At 50.1% G+C, this 16782-nt stretch overlaps 1 protein-coding gene across 3 annotated transcripts in view; it reads left to right on the top strand.

Moving 5' to 3' along the window:
- RhoGEF3 (Rho guanine nucleotide exchange factor 3) overlaps positions 1 to 16782 on the top strand; it is a 548785-nt gene that overhangs the window by 247013 nt on the left and 284990 nt on the right. For all 3 annotated transcript variants that reach the window (XM_070090286.1, XM_070090287.1, XM_070090288.1), the window contains 3 exons: positions 9674 to 9792; positions 11846 to 12024; positions 13430 to 13700. In XM_070090286.1, the coding sequence (XP_069946387.1) occupies positions 9674 to 9792; positions 11846 to 12024; positions 13430 to 13700 (569 nt within the window). The remainder of the gene's footprint in view (positions 1 to 9673; positions 9793 to 11845; positions 12025 to 13429; positions 13701 to 16782) is intronic.

The following is a 16782-nucleotide window of genomic DNA, read 5'->3' as shown; positions in this document are numbered from 1 at the left end:
CACACACACACACACACACACACACACACACACACACACACACACACACACACAACACACACACACGCACGCACACACACACACACACACACGCACGCACGCACACACACACACACACACACACACACACACACACACATACACACACACACACACACACAACACATTCTTACGTTTAAACACGTTTTTCAAGACTTCTTCTGGGAGTTTAATCTCGTGTTTTATCTCATTTGGGTGAGAATGGTGCCACTGAGAGTGGTGCTCAGTGAGGCTCCCCCACGGGGTGAGCAACGCTTCTTGAAGCTCTCCTGCAGGATGCAAGTTGCAAATTTGTTTCCTGTGGCTCCTGCCGTACCGAGAGTCGTGAGACGTGAATGTTGTTGTATGGTTAGTGGGAGATGGTGGTTGTGCTGGTGGGAGGAATGGTGGTATTAAGGGGAAGGCGTTGTGGTAGTGCTGGTAGGAGGTATGGTGGTGGTAGCAGGGGTGGTTGTGGTAGTAGGGGGGTTGTGGTAGTAGGGGGGTTGTGGTATTGAGGGGGTGGTGGCAGCTGGCGTGGGGGTGAGATTCGTTATAGAGGCGGTGACTATGTTGGTGGTTGTGGTGTTGGTGGTTGTGGTGTTTGTGGTTGTGATTGTTGTGGTTGTGGCGGGTTGGGGGAGATGATAGTAGCACTGATTGTGGCAGTTTCAGTGGCTTTATAAGTTTCTGAAGATAATTGTGACATTGCAACTCACTCACTTTGACTCCAGCTGGAAATTACTGAGAATGGCGGCAGCTTGTTGGTACCAAATGACACAATTTTAGCTGACGCGAGTCCTGGTTATGTGAAGATCAGCCCAGTGAGGTTTGTGACCACTTGACTGAAGCCTTCCCTGACTTAACCTTGGCTTACCACTCCTTCCCTGGCTTACCACTCCTAGCAGCCAAAAATACGATGGAAACTGATCAAGGTCGTTAATCCACTTCTGTCTAGATGTCCACTTATCCGCCTGTCCACTTATAAACCCGTCCTCTTATCCTCCTGTCCACTTATAAACCCGTCCCCTTATCCACCTGTCCACTCCCCCATCTGAGCTGAGTGAGCGTTGTCTGGTCAGTGAGACGCCTATAACCATGCTTCCTGGTATAATTACGTATAAATAGGCTTCCTGCTGTAATTACTGCATCCGCAGTGAGAGGCAACAGTACTGATGAAGCTGTTTTTATTGTACTCTTTTGTTTGTGGTGCGTTTGTATGCACTGTCTCTAGCGAGACGGAGGATCGAACCAAAACCACGCCTCGTAGACGTGAGGTGGGCGTGGGTGGGTGTGTTCCTAGGCCTGAGCGCCTGTGGGCGTGGGTGCGTTTGTGGTCGTTGGTAGGTGTCTTTTTGGGAGTGTGGGCGTGGGTCTGGGGGATGGGCGTGGGCGCAGTTATGCACCAGGAACATCAACGCCCATCCTACACATGGTGCTCTACACCCGCAGGGGGCAAAAAGTGCCATTTTCTGCCGCTTAGTCGATTGTGACGAACGTGGAGAGAGAGAGAGAGAGAGAGAGAGAGAGAGAGAGAGAGAGAGAGAGAGAGAGAGAGAGAGAGAGAGAGAGAGAGAGAGAGAGAGAGAGAGAGAGAGAGAATTTCTATAATAATGACACGGTGAATACACAAATGCACTACAATACAATCATTTATTAACAACGTATCGCCCACACAGTGGGCTTTATCAAGACTTGATAAATTTAGCGCACTGTGTGGGCGAAACGTTGTCAGTAAGGTTCGTATTATACTGCATTTGTCTTTGTCGAACACGACAGAAAGAGAGAGAGAGAGAGAGAGAGAGAGAGGAAGGGGGTAGAAAGAGAGAGGGAAGGGGAAGAGGGAGAGAGTAGGAGGCTGGGGGGGGGGGTTGTACAGGACTGGTGGAGCACACAACAGCTTATAAAGGAGAAGAGTCCTCACTGCCTCGGTGCTGCCAGCACTTGTCTGCCAGGCTGCCAGCACTTGTCTGCCAGGCCGCCAGCACTTGTCTGCCAGGCCGCCAGCACTTGTCTGCCAGGCCGCCAGCACTTGTCTGCCAGGCTGCCAGCACTTGTCTGCCAGGCTCCCAGCACTTGTCTGCCAGGCTGCCAGCACTTGTCTGCCAGGCCGCCAGCACTTGTCTGCCAGGCTGCCAGCACTTGTCTGCCAGGCTGCCAGCACTTGTCTGCCAGGCTGCCAGCACTTGTCTGCCAGGCTGCCAGCACTTGTCTGCCAGGCTGCCAGCACTTGTCTGCCAGGCCGCCAGCACTTGTCTGCCAGGCTGCCACTTGTCTGCCAGGCTGCCAGCACTTGTCTGCCAGGCTGCCAGCACTTGTCTGCCAGGCCGCCAGCACTTGTCTGCCAGGCCGCCAGCACTTGTCTGCCAGACTGCCAGCACTTGTCTACCAGGCTGCCAGCACTTGTCTGCCAGGCTGCCAGCACTTGTCTGCCAGGCCGCCAGCACTTGTCTACCAGGCTGCCAGCACTTGTCTGCCAGGCTGCCAGCACTTGTCTACCAGGCTGCCAGCACTTGTCTACCAGGCTGCCAGCACTTGTCTGACAGGCTGCAGCACTTGTCTGCCAGGCTGCCAGCACTTGTCTGCCAGGCTGCCAGCACTTGTCTACCAGGCTGCCAGCACTTGTCTACCAGGCTGCCAGCACTTGTCTACCAGGCTGCCAGCACTTGTCTGCCAGGCTGCCAGCACTTGTCTGCCAGACTGCCAGCACTTGTCTGCCAGGCTGCCAGCACTTGTCTACCAGGCTGCCAGCACTTGTCTGCCAGGCTGCCAGCACTTGTCTGCCAGGCCGCCAGCACTTGTCTGCCAGGCTGCCAGCACTTGTCTACCAGGCTGCCAGCACTTGTCTGCCAGGCTGCCAGCACTTGTCTGCCAGGCCGCCAGCACTTGTCTGCCAGGCTGCCAGCACTTGTCTGCCAGACTGCCAGCACTTGTCTGCCAGGCTGCCAGCACTTGTCTGCCAGACTGCCAGCACTTGTCTGCCAGGCTGCCAGCACTTGTCTGCCAGGCTGCCAGCACTTGTCTGCCAGGCCGCCAGCACTTGTCTGCCAGGCTGCCAGCACTTGTCTGCCAGGCTGCCAGCACTTGTCTACCAGGCTGCCAGCACTTGTCTACCAGGCTGCCAGCACATGTCTGCCAGGCTGCCAGCACTTGGCTGCCAGCACTTGTCTGCCAGACTGCCAGCACTTGTCTACCAGGCTGCCAGCACTTGTCTGCCAGGCTGCCAGCACTTGTCTGCCAGGCCGGCAGCACTTGTCTACCAGGCTGCCAGCACTTGTCTGCCAGGCTGCCAGCACTTGTCTACCAGGCTGCCAGCACTTGTCTACCAGGCTGCCAGCACTTGTCTGACAGGCTGCAGCACTTGTCTGCCAGGCTGCCAGCACTTGTCTACCAGGCTGCCAGCACTTGTCTACCAGGCTGCCAGCACTTGTCTACCAGGCTGCCAGCACTTGTCTACCAGGCTGCCAGCACTTGTCTGCCAGGCTGCCAGCACTTGTCTGCCAGGCTGCCAGCACTTGTCTACCAGGCTGCCAGCACTTATCTGCCAGGCTGCCAGCACTTGTCTGCCAGGCCGCCAGCACTTGTCTGCCAGGCTGCCAGCACTTGTCTGCCAGGCTGCCAGCACTTGTCTGCCAGGCCGCCAGCACTTGTCTGCCAGGCTGCCAGCACTTGTCTGCCAGGCTGCCAGCACTTGTCTACCAGGCTGCCAGCACTTGTCTGCCAGGCTGCCAGCACTTGTCTGCCAGGCTGCCAGCACTTGTCTGCCAGACTGCCAGCACTTGTCTACCAGGCTGCCAGTACTTGTCTGCCAGGCTGCCAGCACTTGTCTGCCAGGCCGCCAGCACTTGTCTACCAGGCTGCCAGCACTTGTCTGCCAGGCTGCCAGCACTTGTCTACCAGGCTGCCAGCACTTGTCTACCAGGCTGCCAGCACTTGTCTGACAGGCTGCAGCACTTGTCTGCCAGGCTGCCAGCACTTGTCTACCAGGCTGCCAGCACTTGTCTGCCAGGCTGCCAGCACTTGTCTACCAGGCTGGAAGCACTTGTCTACCAGGCTGCCAGCACTTGTCTGCCAGGCTGCCAGCACTTGTCTGCCAGGCTGCCAGCACTTGTCTGCCAGGCTGCCAGCACTTGTCTGCCAGGCTGCCAGCACTTGTCTGCCAGGCCGCCAGCACTTGTCTGCCAGGCTGCCAGCACTTGTCTACCAGGCTGCCAGCACTTGTCTACCAGGCTGCCAGCACTTGTCTGCCAGGCTGCCAGCACTTGTCTGCCAGGCCGCCAGCACTTGTCTGCCAGGCTGCCAGCACTTGTCTGCCAGACTGCCAGCACTTGTCTGCCAGGCTGCCAGCACTTGTCTGCCAGACTGCCAGCACTTGTCTGCCAGGCTGCCAGCACTTGTCTGCCAGACTGCCAGCACTTGTCTGCTAGGCTGCCAGCACTTGTCTGCCAGGCTGCCAGCACTTGTCTGCCAGGCTGCCAGCACTTGTCTGCCAGACTGCCAGCACTTGTCTGCCAGGCTGCCAGCACTTGTCTGCCAGACTGCCAGCACTTGTCTGCCAGGCTGCCAGCACTTGTCTGCCAGGCTGCCAGCACTTGTCTGCCAGGCTGCCAGCACTTGTCTGCCAGGCTGCCAGCACTTGTCTGCCAGGCTGCCAGGACGTGTCTGCTGCCAGCACTTGTCTGCCTGCCAGCACTTGTCTGCCAGGCTGCCAGCACTTGTCTGCCAGGCTGCCAGCACTTGTCTGCCAGGCTGCCAGCACTTGTCTGCCAGGCTGCCAGCACTTGTCTGCCAGACTGCCAGCACTTGTCTGCCAGGCTGCCAGCACTTGTCTGCCAGGCTGCCAGCACTTGTCTGCCAGGCTGCCAGCACTTGTCTGCCAGGCTGCCAGCACTTGTCTGCCAGGCTGCCAGCACTTGTCTGCCAGGCTGCCAGCACTTGTCTGCTAGGCTGCCAGCACTTGTCTGCCAGGCTGCCAGCACTTGTCTGCCAGGCTGCCAGCACTTGTCTGCCAGGCTGCCAGCACTTGTCTGCCAGGCTGCCAGCACTTGTCTGCCAAGCTGCAGCACTTGTCTACCAGGCTGCCAGCACTTGTCTGCCATGCTGCAGCACTTGTCTACCAGGCCGCCAGCACTTGTCTGCCAGGCTGCCAGCACTTGTCTGCCAGGCTGCCAGCACTTGCCTGCCAAGCTGCAGCACTTGTCTACCAGGCCGCCAGCACTTGTCTGCCAGGCTGCCAGCACTTGTCTGCTAGGCTGCCAGCACTTGTCTGCTAGGCTGCCAGCACTTGTCTGCCAGGCTGCCAGCACTTGTCTGCCAAGCCGCAGCACTTGTCTGCTAGGCTGCCAGCACTTGTCTGCCAGGCTGCCAGCACTTGTCTGCTAGTCTGCCAGCACTTGTCTGCCAGGCTGCCAGCACTTTTCTGATAGGCTGCCAGCACTTGTCTGCCAGGCTGCCAGCACTTGTCTGCTAGGCTGCCAGCACTTGTCTGTCAGGCTGCCAGCACTTGTCTGCCAGGCTGCCAGCACTTGTCTGCCAGGCTGCCAGCACTTGTCTGCCAGGCTGCCAGCACTTGTCTACCAGGCTGCCAGCACTTGTATGCCAGGCAGCCAGCACTTGTCTGCCAAGCTGCAGCACTTGTCTACCTGTCTGCCAGCACTTGTCTGCTAGGCTGCCAGCACTTGTCTGCCAGGCTGCCAACACTTGTCTGCCAGGCAGCAGCACTTGTCTGCCAGGCTGCCAGCACTTGTCTGCCAGGCTGCCAGCGCTTGTCTGCCAGGCTGCCAGCACTTGTCTGCCAGGCTGCCAGCACTTGTCTGCTTGGCTGCCAGCACTTGTCTGCCAGGCTGCCAGCACTTGTCTGCCAGGCTGCCAGCACTTGTCTGCCAGGCTGCAGCACTTGTCTGCTAGGCTGCCAGCACTTGTCTGCTAGGCTGCCAGCACTTGTCTGCCAGGCTGCCAGCACTTGTCTGCCAGGCTGCCAGCACTTGTCTGCCAGGCTGCCAGCACTTGTCTGCCAGGCTGCAGCACTTGTCTGCTAGGCTGCCAGCACTTGTCTGCCAGGCTGCCAGCACTTGTCTGTCAGGCTGCCAGCACTTGTCTGTTAGGCTGCCAGCACTTGTCTGCCAGGCTGCCAGCACTTGTCTGCCAGGCTGCCAGGCTGCCAGCACTTGTCTACCAGGCTGCCAGCACTTGTATGCCAGGCAGCCAGCACTTGTCTGCCAAGCTGCAGCACTTGTCTACCAGTCTGCCAGCACTTGTCTACCAGTCTGCCAGCACTTGTCTGCTAAGCTGCCAGCACTTGTCTGCCTGGCTGCCAGCACTTGTCTGCTAGGCTGCCAGCACTTCTCTGCCAGGCTGCCAGCACTTGTCTGCCAGGCTGCCAGCACTTGTCTGCCAGGCTGCCAATACTTGTCTGCCAGGCTGCAGCACTTGTCTGCCAGGCTGCCAGCACTTGTCTGCCAGGCTGACAGCGCTTGTCTGCCAGGCTGCCAGCACTTGTCTGCCAGGCTGCCAGCACTTGTCTGCTAGGCTGCCAGCACTTGTCTGCCAGGCTGCCAGCACTTTTCTGCCAGGATGCCAACACTTGTCTGCCAGGCTGCAGCACTTGTCTGCTAGGCTGCCAGCACTTGTCTGCTAGGCTGCCAGCACTTGTCTGCCAGGCTGCCAGCACTTGTCTGCCAGGCTGCCAGCACTTGTCTGACAGGCTGCAGCACTTGTCTGCTAGGCTGCCAGCACTTGTCTGCCAGGCTGCCAGCACTTGTCTGCCAGGCTGCCCGCACTTGTCTGTTAGACTGCCAGCACTTGTTTGCCAGGCTGGCAACACTTGTCTGACAGGCTGCAGCACTTGTCTGCTAGGCTGCCAGCACTTGTCTGTTAGGCTGCCAGCACTTGTCTGCCAGGCTGCCAGCACTTGTCTGCCAGGCTGCCAACACTTGTCTGGCAGGCTGCAGCACTTGTCTGCTAGGCTGCCAGCACTTGTCTGCCAGGCTGCCAGCACTTGTCTGCCAGGCTGTCATAGTCAGTTCACTTTATGTACTGATCGCCTTACCACCGCTGGCTATAACTCAAATGCACAAAGAACCCGCACACTTGGACCATTTTAGTGTGACTTTGTAAATGGTTCAAGTCGGACTGGAATGTCGTCGTAAGTTCCTCTCTCCCATGTGCGGGTTATTTGTGTATTGTTCCAGTCACGGTATTGTGCCTTTTTGTTATTTATAACTCATATGTACACGCCACACGCACATGTACACGCCACACGCGCATGTACACGCCACACGCGCATGTACATGCCACACGCGCATGTACACACGCATGTACATCCACGTAAGCATGGAATACGCACCTAAGTAAAAAAAGTGAAGATCCAAAGATTGGCAGTGAGAGCAGTGCTAGAGGGCTAGGGGGCACGTGATCATGACGTACCAGATACCCAGAGAACTAGCTGGATTAAACAAGGGAAAGTGAGACGCGAGGAAAGTGAACCAGAAGATACAGGCATAAACCTGTCTTCAAGTCTTCTTTTCACTTTTAAGGTGATGAGTTTAAGAGGTAGTTTAGGCCAAAACACTGAACAGTTTTAGGGGTAGGTATGATCGGGTCTTGGAAACCAGGAATCGATAAAGCCAGTTACTAAGAGAAGACGCAGCTAGAACACATACGCACTTACGAATGAAAAAACACTTATTTTCATTTTTTTCTCTGGCTAATTTAACACGTCCGACTCTGTAATTGTCTCGACATTATAGTTTGCTGGATAAGTCTGGTGAGGAGGGCGTGGCTGTAGGCGTGATCATGGGCGTTGCTGTGGGCGTTGCTCTGGGCGTGGGGATGGTGAGCTGGAGACGTCAGCAACACAACGAGAATGTTGACCACTCCACTGTGGGTTAATTAACCATGAGAGCTTATCAACGTTTCCCTCCAGAAGAGCTGGAGTTACTATTACGTGCGATTTACCATCTCTTAGGCTAGCCTGTCTTGTGCTCAGGGGGGTAATGGAGGAAAGGAGGCTAGGAGGCATTTTGAGATAAGTGGATAGCTGGGAGTCAGATACAGTAGGTGTAGGGAGGGAGAGACAGGTAATGTGCGACTGGGATTGCAGGTGAGACAGCATATAATGAACAGCAAGGTTAGGTAGCATGTAGGGAATAGCAAAGTTAAACAGCGTATAGGGAACAACAAGGTTAGACAACATGTAGGGAACAGGAAGGTTAAACAGCATGTAGGGAGCATCAAGATTAAACTGATTTCTTTTATTAAACGATATTCGACCCCCGTGCAAGTGCAGTTACATTGACCAGGAAAGCCTGGTCCGGGGGGACAGGGGTGACCTCCGGAATTGACTGCAGGTAGAGTACAAGTAAGTTGAAAAACACGATGTAACCTTTGTGATTTCCATGTGGGGTACGATTCTCACTTCTTCTGTACCATGATGCCATTGTGTTGCAGTGTCTGACAGAGTGAATATCAAAATGGTATACAATACCGACAGGATGGTAGGTAAGACACATGGGCAACAGTTACCTGGAGGTTACCTGGAGGTTATTCCGGGGATCAACGCCCCCGCGGCCCGGTCCATGACCAGGCCTCCCGATGGATCAGGGCCTGATCAACTAGGCTGTTACTGCTGGCCGCACGCAGTCCAACGTACGAGCCACAGCCCGGCTGATCCGGCACTGACTTTAGGTATCTGTCCAGCTCTCTCTTGAAGGCAGCCAGGGGTTTATTGGCAATTCTCCTAATGCTTGATGGGAGGCTGTTGAACAGTTTTGGGCCCCGGACACTTATGGTGTTTTCTCTTAGTGTACCAATGGCGCCCCTACTTTTTATTGGCGGCATTTTACATCGCCTGCCCAGTCTTTTACTTTCGTAGGGAGTGATTTCTGTGTGCAGATTTGGGACCATTCCTTCCAAGATTTTCCAAGTGTAGATTATGATATATCTCTCCCTCCTGCGTTCCAACGAGTACAAGTCAAGTGCTTCCAAGCGTTCCCAGTAGTTAAGGTGCTTGACAGAACTTATACGTGCAGTAAAGGATCTCTGTACACTCTCTAGATCTGCGATTTCACCTGCTTTGAATGGAGATGTTAATGTACAGCAGTATTCCAGCCTAGAGAGAACAAGTGATTTGAAAAGGATCATCATGGGCTTGGCATCTCTCGTTTTGAAAGTTCTCATTATCCATCCTATCATTTTCTTTGCACGTGCGATCGTGGCACTGTTGTGATCCTTGAAAGTGAGATCCTCAGACATTACTACTCCCAGGTCCCTTACATTATTTTTCCGCTCTATTGTATGGCCGGAGTCAGTAGTATACTCTGTTCTAGTTATTATCTCCTCCAGTTTTCCATAACGGAGTAGTTGGAATTTGTCCTCATTGAACATCATATTGTTTACCGTTGCCCACTGGAAAACTGTTAGGCAGCTTTATTCCGAAACGTTTCGCCCACACAGTAGGCTTCTTCAGTCGAGTACAGAAAGTAGGCAGGAGCAGTGCTCCTCTTTCTTATGTTATATGGCTTTATTTACCTTATTTGAACATGTAAGTGTTATTTGCCTGAAGAGAGATCTCTAGTTAGACCGCAAAATAATTGTAATATCTCCTACTTCGTGCATTATAATGTGGATTATGACGTGGTTATTTGTGGTGTTGCAGGATGGTGTGTGGTGGAGAGGACGAGCCAGCATCCCCAAGACCACCAGGACAGAGAAGGCCTCCAGCTCCCCAGTCTTCAGGAGAGCATCGCTCAGCCACTCAGAGTGGGACATCAGAAGGTATCCACGTCCCACTCCTTGTTATGAAATATAATAAGGCTGTGCTATTTGTTTATCGGGGGAAAATGTAAAAAATTCTGACGGGGGGACGTAATCATGTGATGACCTACACAGTAAAGAGTCTGGATGCCGAGAGCCGACGCTGGGTGACCTTTTGAATAAACATAATACTGGACGGCGACTCGAACTGGTCCATGCATAAAGCAGCCCCACCGCTGTAACCACTTAGCACGTAGCCACGAAACGTACAACCAGCACAAATGTGACTTGGTTGTATCACCTGGTTGCATCACCTGCTGGCTTATCTCACAGCCCAAGCAGCTTTCATGGTACGCCTATTCCCATACCACCTCTAAAAGCCAGTAGTCCATAAACCAAAGTTAAGTCGTCATTTATGACTCAGTGAATAAGCAGAACACTAGACCGGGACTCTTGGGTTTATGGACTATCTGACTTTGAGGAGTATGAGAGCTTCTAGGGGTATGAAAGACAGTAAGGGCGCAGTGGCACCGCTTATGCAACCCAGTCACAGTTATGCTGGTTGTAAAATCACCTCACTGTAAGCTTCGTGACTTAATGCTTACAGCGTTGGACCTGCTGTATGCAAGGACCACAGCTACAGTCGCCGTTCAGTACTCTGTTTATTCACTGATAGTAGTTTGTTACGAGCTGCGTTGGGTTTCAGAGACCTTTTTTGAAGAGTGGGTAAAGATGGAAATTGAAAGTGAACGCAGAAAAGAGCATGAAAGGAAATGAGTGTATTTAGATATTTAGAAGCGAGCGTGTCGACTAATGGGTCTATGAAAGACGAGGTAAACCATAGAATAGGTGAAGGAAGAAAAAGATAGGTAGAGTATTGAAGCACGGTGCCCCGTGGTCTGGTGGCAAAAGCTCTCGCTTTACACGGTGAGGGTCCGGGTTCGATTCCCGACGAAGGGGTGGAAACATCTGATGTGTTTCCTTACACCGGTTGTCTGTGTTTATCCATCAGTAAAATGGGTACCTGGGTGTTAGTCGACTGGTGTGGGTCGCATCCTGGGACAAAACAGACCTAAGTTGCCCGAAATGCTCAGCATAACAAGCGGCTTTCTATATAGTAGTATGTCACTGATGTAAGTTAGGCCTGTACATGTACTTGTAGTAAATAAATATATTATTATTGTCTGTGGAGAAAAAGAGGTTTATCTATGGAGGTAAAAAGAGGAGTGTGCCAGAGTACATGTACTTGAAATGTACTCTGACAGGTTCAAAGGAAAAGAAAGACCTGAAAAGGGCGCTCAAATACTGGGCTCAAGTCACTTCGATAAGACTAAAGAAATTAGACGACTGCAGTAACTCAAATGAAATCACTAAAACAGTAAAGAGACCAAATAACTTCTCTAATAAACGAGCAGATCTAGCCAGCAGTATTTTAAACCCTTGATAGTTACCCAAACTTTATGTATTTCTACGAGTCTAACTTTTCCCCATTAAAGAAATGCCATCAACTTGCAAGCCTAAATATGTTTTTTGTTATCTTTTAGTTATCCCTTGATTGTGCGATATCGTTTTCTTTAGAACTAGAAGCCCTTCATAGAAAACGTGCCCATGAATCTTTATGGATTAACTTCGACAAATTATACAGATATGATAAAATGGAGGATTTTATCCGGACTATTAACCCAGAGGGTTAGTAACCCTGGATAACCCAATAAAGTCCGTGCGTCATCGGGGACTGTCAGTCTTGTGATCCAGAATAATTGACAAACACCTTGGTACCTATTTACTGCTGGGTGAACAGGGACAGCAGGTGTATGGCAAACATGCTCATCGTGTCACCCGTACCGGGGAGCGATCACCGGTCCTTCAGGGTGCGAGCTGTGGATGCTACCAACTGAGTTTCATGTACCCAGTTTAATTAAGAAAATTACTGCGGCTGCTGTTGCTACAGTAATTAAAACAATAAATGATAGTAAATAATTTACGTACATATATTAATTGTTTGTATGCAGACTTATCGTATCAGGTCTTATCATATCTTATCCCTTTTTATCTTATCTCTTTATCTTATCAGGCCGTGGTCACACGTGTACAGTGAACGAGAGGCTGCCAAGCTGAGTCATTCAGTGTGTAGGCTGTCTGTGACGTCAGGGGAGGATGGAGGGGTGACCACCGTGGAGGTTGTGGAGGAGGGAGTGGAGGGAGGACCTAGGTCCCTCCCTCACATGCCCTCCACCGTCACTACTTCCTCAGGTAAGTTATGTATAAGAAAATGAAATTAGGATCACTGCACCGATGCCCTGCCTAGCATTGGCATGAACAGTTATTTTGGATCAACACAAGTGGAGCCTAGTTTTCTCACTCATGTGTTTTATGTCATTATAAGAATAGTGTATACGAGGAATGACCTTCCAGGATGTTCAGGGGGTAAACGCCCCCACGACCCGGTGCAATACTTGTCGGTATTTTATGCTAGTACTGTAATGATACTTATGTGATACTAGCATGTTAGGAAATGGGTAGTGTCGTAAACTTACTTGCCTATTCTCGTATCAGTAGTTTTGGCAGCAGTAGCAGTTCCAGTACTAGTAGTAATTCTAGTATTAGTAGCTTTAGTAATAGTTCTAGTATTAGTAGTTTTATTAGTAGTTGTAGTATTAATAATAGAAATGGTAGTTTTAGTATTAGTAATAGAAATAGTAGTAGTATTGCCACTACCATAGTTAGATGTTCATCAGCTGCTGGTGCAGCTTCCAGATATTCGTAGCCTAAATAACAAAAAAAAAAGGCACAATACCGTGACTGGAACGATACATAAATGACCCGCACATAGAAGAGAGGAGCTTACGACGACGTTTCTTTCCGACTTGGACCATTTACAAAGTCATACATTTACAAAGTCGTAAGCTCCTCTCTTCTATGTGCGGGTTATTTGTGTATTCGTAGCCTAGTTGAAGTAGGGCGGGAGTAGCGTAGATGAAGCTGCCGGTTTTCTTGGATGACCCATAGACATGTGACTCATCTTTCATACCTGGAGGGTGTTTCGGGGGTCAACTGCCCTAAGGCCCGGTCCATGACCAGGCCTCGCCCATAGCATGAACCATAGACATGTGACTCATCGTTCATAGCATGAAACAGACATGTGGCTTAACTTTCATAGCGTCATGGTAGTAACTGACTGGGGAAGGCGTCATGGTAGTAACTGACTGGGGGGGGGGCGTCATGGTAGTAACTGACTGGGGGGGGGGGGTCAGTATTGTTCCGTCTCAGATCCAGAAAATTCTCTTGAAAGTTATTTGTATATTATTGTAGCCGCCAGGCTGCTGGGGAACCACTAGCGTCATTGAGACCGTGTTAATAGGCTAACTTCAAGGCTGGATTTTTATATATATTGTATTTATCATTCTCTTTGTTTCCCTTTCTCTTGCCCTCCCTTTTTCTATTCCCCTAAACTTTCCTACAGTTCTCCCTCCCTTTTCCTTGACCTTTCTCTCTCTCTTTCCGTTAATTCTTCTCATCCTCTCTTTTTCGTAATTTTAAGTTATTTTGATTTCGTTCTTAAAAACACGTTTCAGAATTTTCATGATATAAAAGTTTCATTTTTTGCTTGTGAAACGCGTGTTTTATGTCTAATTTTTTTTTTTCGTTTTGCTTGCAGAAGGCATGTTCCAAAAGTTTAAGAAGTCACTGTCGCTGCGGCTGGCTAAGAGAGGCAGTCGAAGCGAGTCTCTAGGCTCGTGTGGGTCTCAGTCAGCGCCCGTAGGTCACACCTCGGTGCAGCCCAGCCTTCAGGAGGCCTACACCTCTGCCCATCCTAGCCTACTGGAGGCCTACTCCCCAGCCCACCCTAGCCTACTGGAAACCCAGACGCTGCCCAGGAGGCGGAGCTCGGTAGGCCGAGACGACGACACCAGGAACACTGGGTTTCTGTAAGTACTTTTTGTTAGACGTCTTCACTCCTTTCATTTGTTTTTGTTGTAGAAAGATGTAGTGAATTTGTCTTGTCTTGACAGTGTTCCAGGAGGGAGCGAAACATTGTCATGAGGTTCCCATCATAAGTTCAGGTTTTTAGGTGAATTGTTCCCGTCACGATATTTTGACTTTTATTGTTCCAGCCACGATATTGTGATTTATTGTTCCAGCCAATGTACTGTGACTTATTGTTCCAGTCATGGTATTGTGACTTTATTGTTGCACATGTGTCTTGCCTATCAACTTGTCGGGATTGTATACCATTATTATATCCATAAGTGTCCGGGGCCCAAGACTGTTCAACAGCCTCCCACCAGCCATAAGGGGCATTACCAGTAGACCCCTGGTTGTCTTCAAGATGGAGCTGGACAGATACCTAAAGTCGGTGTCGGATCAGCCGGGCTGTGGTTCGTACGTTGGACTGCGTGCGGCCAGCAGTAACAGCCTCGTTGATCAGGCCCTGATCCACCGGGAGGCCTGGTCGTGGACCGGGCCGCGGGGGATGCCCTCCAGGTAGACAAGCATGACAAGTGACAGTAACAACAGGGATAAACATGACAGGTGACAGTAACAACAGGGATAAACATGACAGGTGACAGTAACAACAGGGATTAACATGACAGGTGACAGTAACAACAGGGATTAACATGACAGGTGACAGTAACAACAGGGATTAACATGACAGGTGACAGTAACAACAGGGATTAACATGACAGGTGACAGTAACAACAGGGATTAACATGACAGGTGACAATAATAACAGGGATAAACATAACAGGTAACAGTAACAACAAGAGTTAACATAGGGTAGATGGTTACAACAGAGAGAAGCTGGATATGTCTCTAGCGATAAAAACACGAGTGTTATCAGAAAAAAAATACAAGGTCCGTTACTGGACAAGTTGTTTTGTAGGTTCACAACTATTGTTCAACCAGTTCTTTAACGACGCTCATATTCTGGCGATGTTCACAACGTCAGTTTCTGTATAAACTCAGTTTTTTTTATTGTAATTTAAATTTGGTAAAGTTAGGGTAAGGAAGATTACAGGCACCAGTGAAACGTTTATTGAACCATAAACAAGCAAGTTACGAAACCGGCCGTGGTATAGAGAGAGAGAGAGAGAGAGAGAGAGAATATATGTACGCTAGTGGGGATACACTGTTCAGCATATTGAAGAGTCTGGGAGCATGTACGTCAACACTGGGAACTTGCCGGCAGTCAAGGACGATCCTCATGACCATATTAGTGTAGCTCAGGACCCCCGTGCATGAACTGCCCCCGTCCAAACACTTGTATGACTGCTGCCAACACTTGTGTGGGAGTGAGGGTCAGTGTGGGAGGGTGACGGAGTGATGGAGAGAGAGAGAGTATTGATTAACTCTTCCTCGCTCACTTGCTTCCTGGATGTAATTTCATAAACCCTGAGGACACAGGAGTCCTCAAGACATGTTGTCTTGTCACGACTTTCACACTTCAATGTGTATAAATCTATACTAATGTTTTTCTTAAGAGTTGTGTGTAGGTGTAGAAGATTAGTGAACCGAAACTGGAATGTATATTAGGAGGTAGAGGATGGGGCTTATTGAAGAGGAAAGGACTGAATCTGGAGGCTTGGTTAGTGTTTCTCTGTTCTCCACGTTAATTACATAGTGGGAACAAAAGGTAACTCTTCTCGTAGCATTTTGCACCACACGGGAATGGAATGTGTCAGCCTGAGGTGGGAGACGTCACGAGGGTAATGAGAATATAAGCCAACATTCCACTTTAGCTTCAGCAGCTACGAGAGTTTCGAAGGTTTTACTTCCAGTAGAGCTGGAGTTACTGTTACTCAGGAATTACCATCTCTCAGGATAATAACTGTATTATTTTTGCTACCTCTCTTTTTTGTAATGTATTATTATTATTATTATTATTATTATTATTATTATTATTATTATTATTATTAGTAGTAGTAGTAGTAGTAATAGTAACTTGTTCCGTGTCCCACCAAGGCAGGGTGACCCGAGAAAAGAAGAAAAACTTTCATCATCATTCACTCCATCACTGTCTTACCAGAGACGGACCTACACATATATTGCAGTTTTATAACAATGCATACTTAAAATTGTGCCACTCAGTAACCTGTGTCTGATCTTAAGTAGTCTGTAACCATGAGGATCAGTCAGCCAGAAATACACAGTATGTTATTGACTTTCTTTTGTACTTAACATATTTTATTACATGTAAACTACACTTTTTAAACTGCACAAAGATATAATTTGTTTGGCCTGTAGGATGGAGGAATGGGCGTACAACACCTGGGTTAATACATCCCTCGAAAACAGCACGCAGGGTCAACACAGTATTTGGCGTCAAAACAATACCTGGAATCAACACAACACTTGAAGTCATAATGAAATCTTAGGTATGTGGTCAAATTTGATGGATGTGGCGAGGTGGGGTGGGTGTTGTGAGTGGGGGGGGGGGTGACGAGAGGGGTGTGTGTGTGCTTGTTGTAGGGAGGGAAGGAGGTGATGAGTGAGTGCCAGAGTCAAGTGGCAGAGGTGTCTGCTGAGTGCCACGATGTTGCTGCTGTTGCCATGCCATCACTGATAAGCTTGTCTCTCTCCTTCGTCAAATACGATAACACAACTAGGATCCGTGGATACACGGATCCTGGTTTACATACCAAGACTCCCTCCAGAACCCTAGAACATGTAACAGGTGTGTCAAGCGTGACATGGCCTCTTATATATATTATAGAGTCTAGAGCTTGTAGTGTCCTTTAAACGTTGTAGAGAGTTTTGGGCTTGTAGTGTCCTCTTGAAGTGTTCATGTTCCTCTTGTTCATCCAGATTGTTCGTCTGTTTTAGCTCATCTGTTCATCCTGGTGTCGGCGGGTCATTAACGCTACATATAACATGTTCACCACCTGCCATGAATGCTTTATTCCCTAAAATAGAGAATAATGTAAGTTTTTGGTGTATATACACCGAGAGATGCCCACCTTTGTGTATATGTACTCAAAGATACACACCACTTGACGTATATACATCGAG

This window comes from Cherax quadricarinatus, chromosome 31 (assembly GCF_038502225.1).
Source record: "Cherax quadricarinatus isolate ZL_2023a chromosome 31, ASM3850222v1, whole genome shotgun sequence".
NCBI lineage: Eukaryota > Metazoa > Arthropoda > Malacostraca > Decapoda > Parastacidae > Cherax > Cherax quadricarinatus.
The sequence above is the reverse complement of the archived record's forward strand: the minus strand, read 5'-3'. Positions and strand labels throughout refer to the sequence as shown.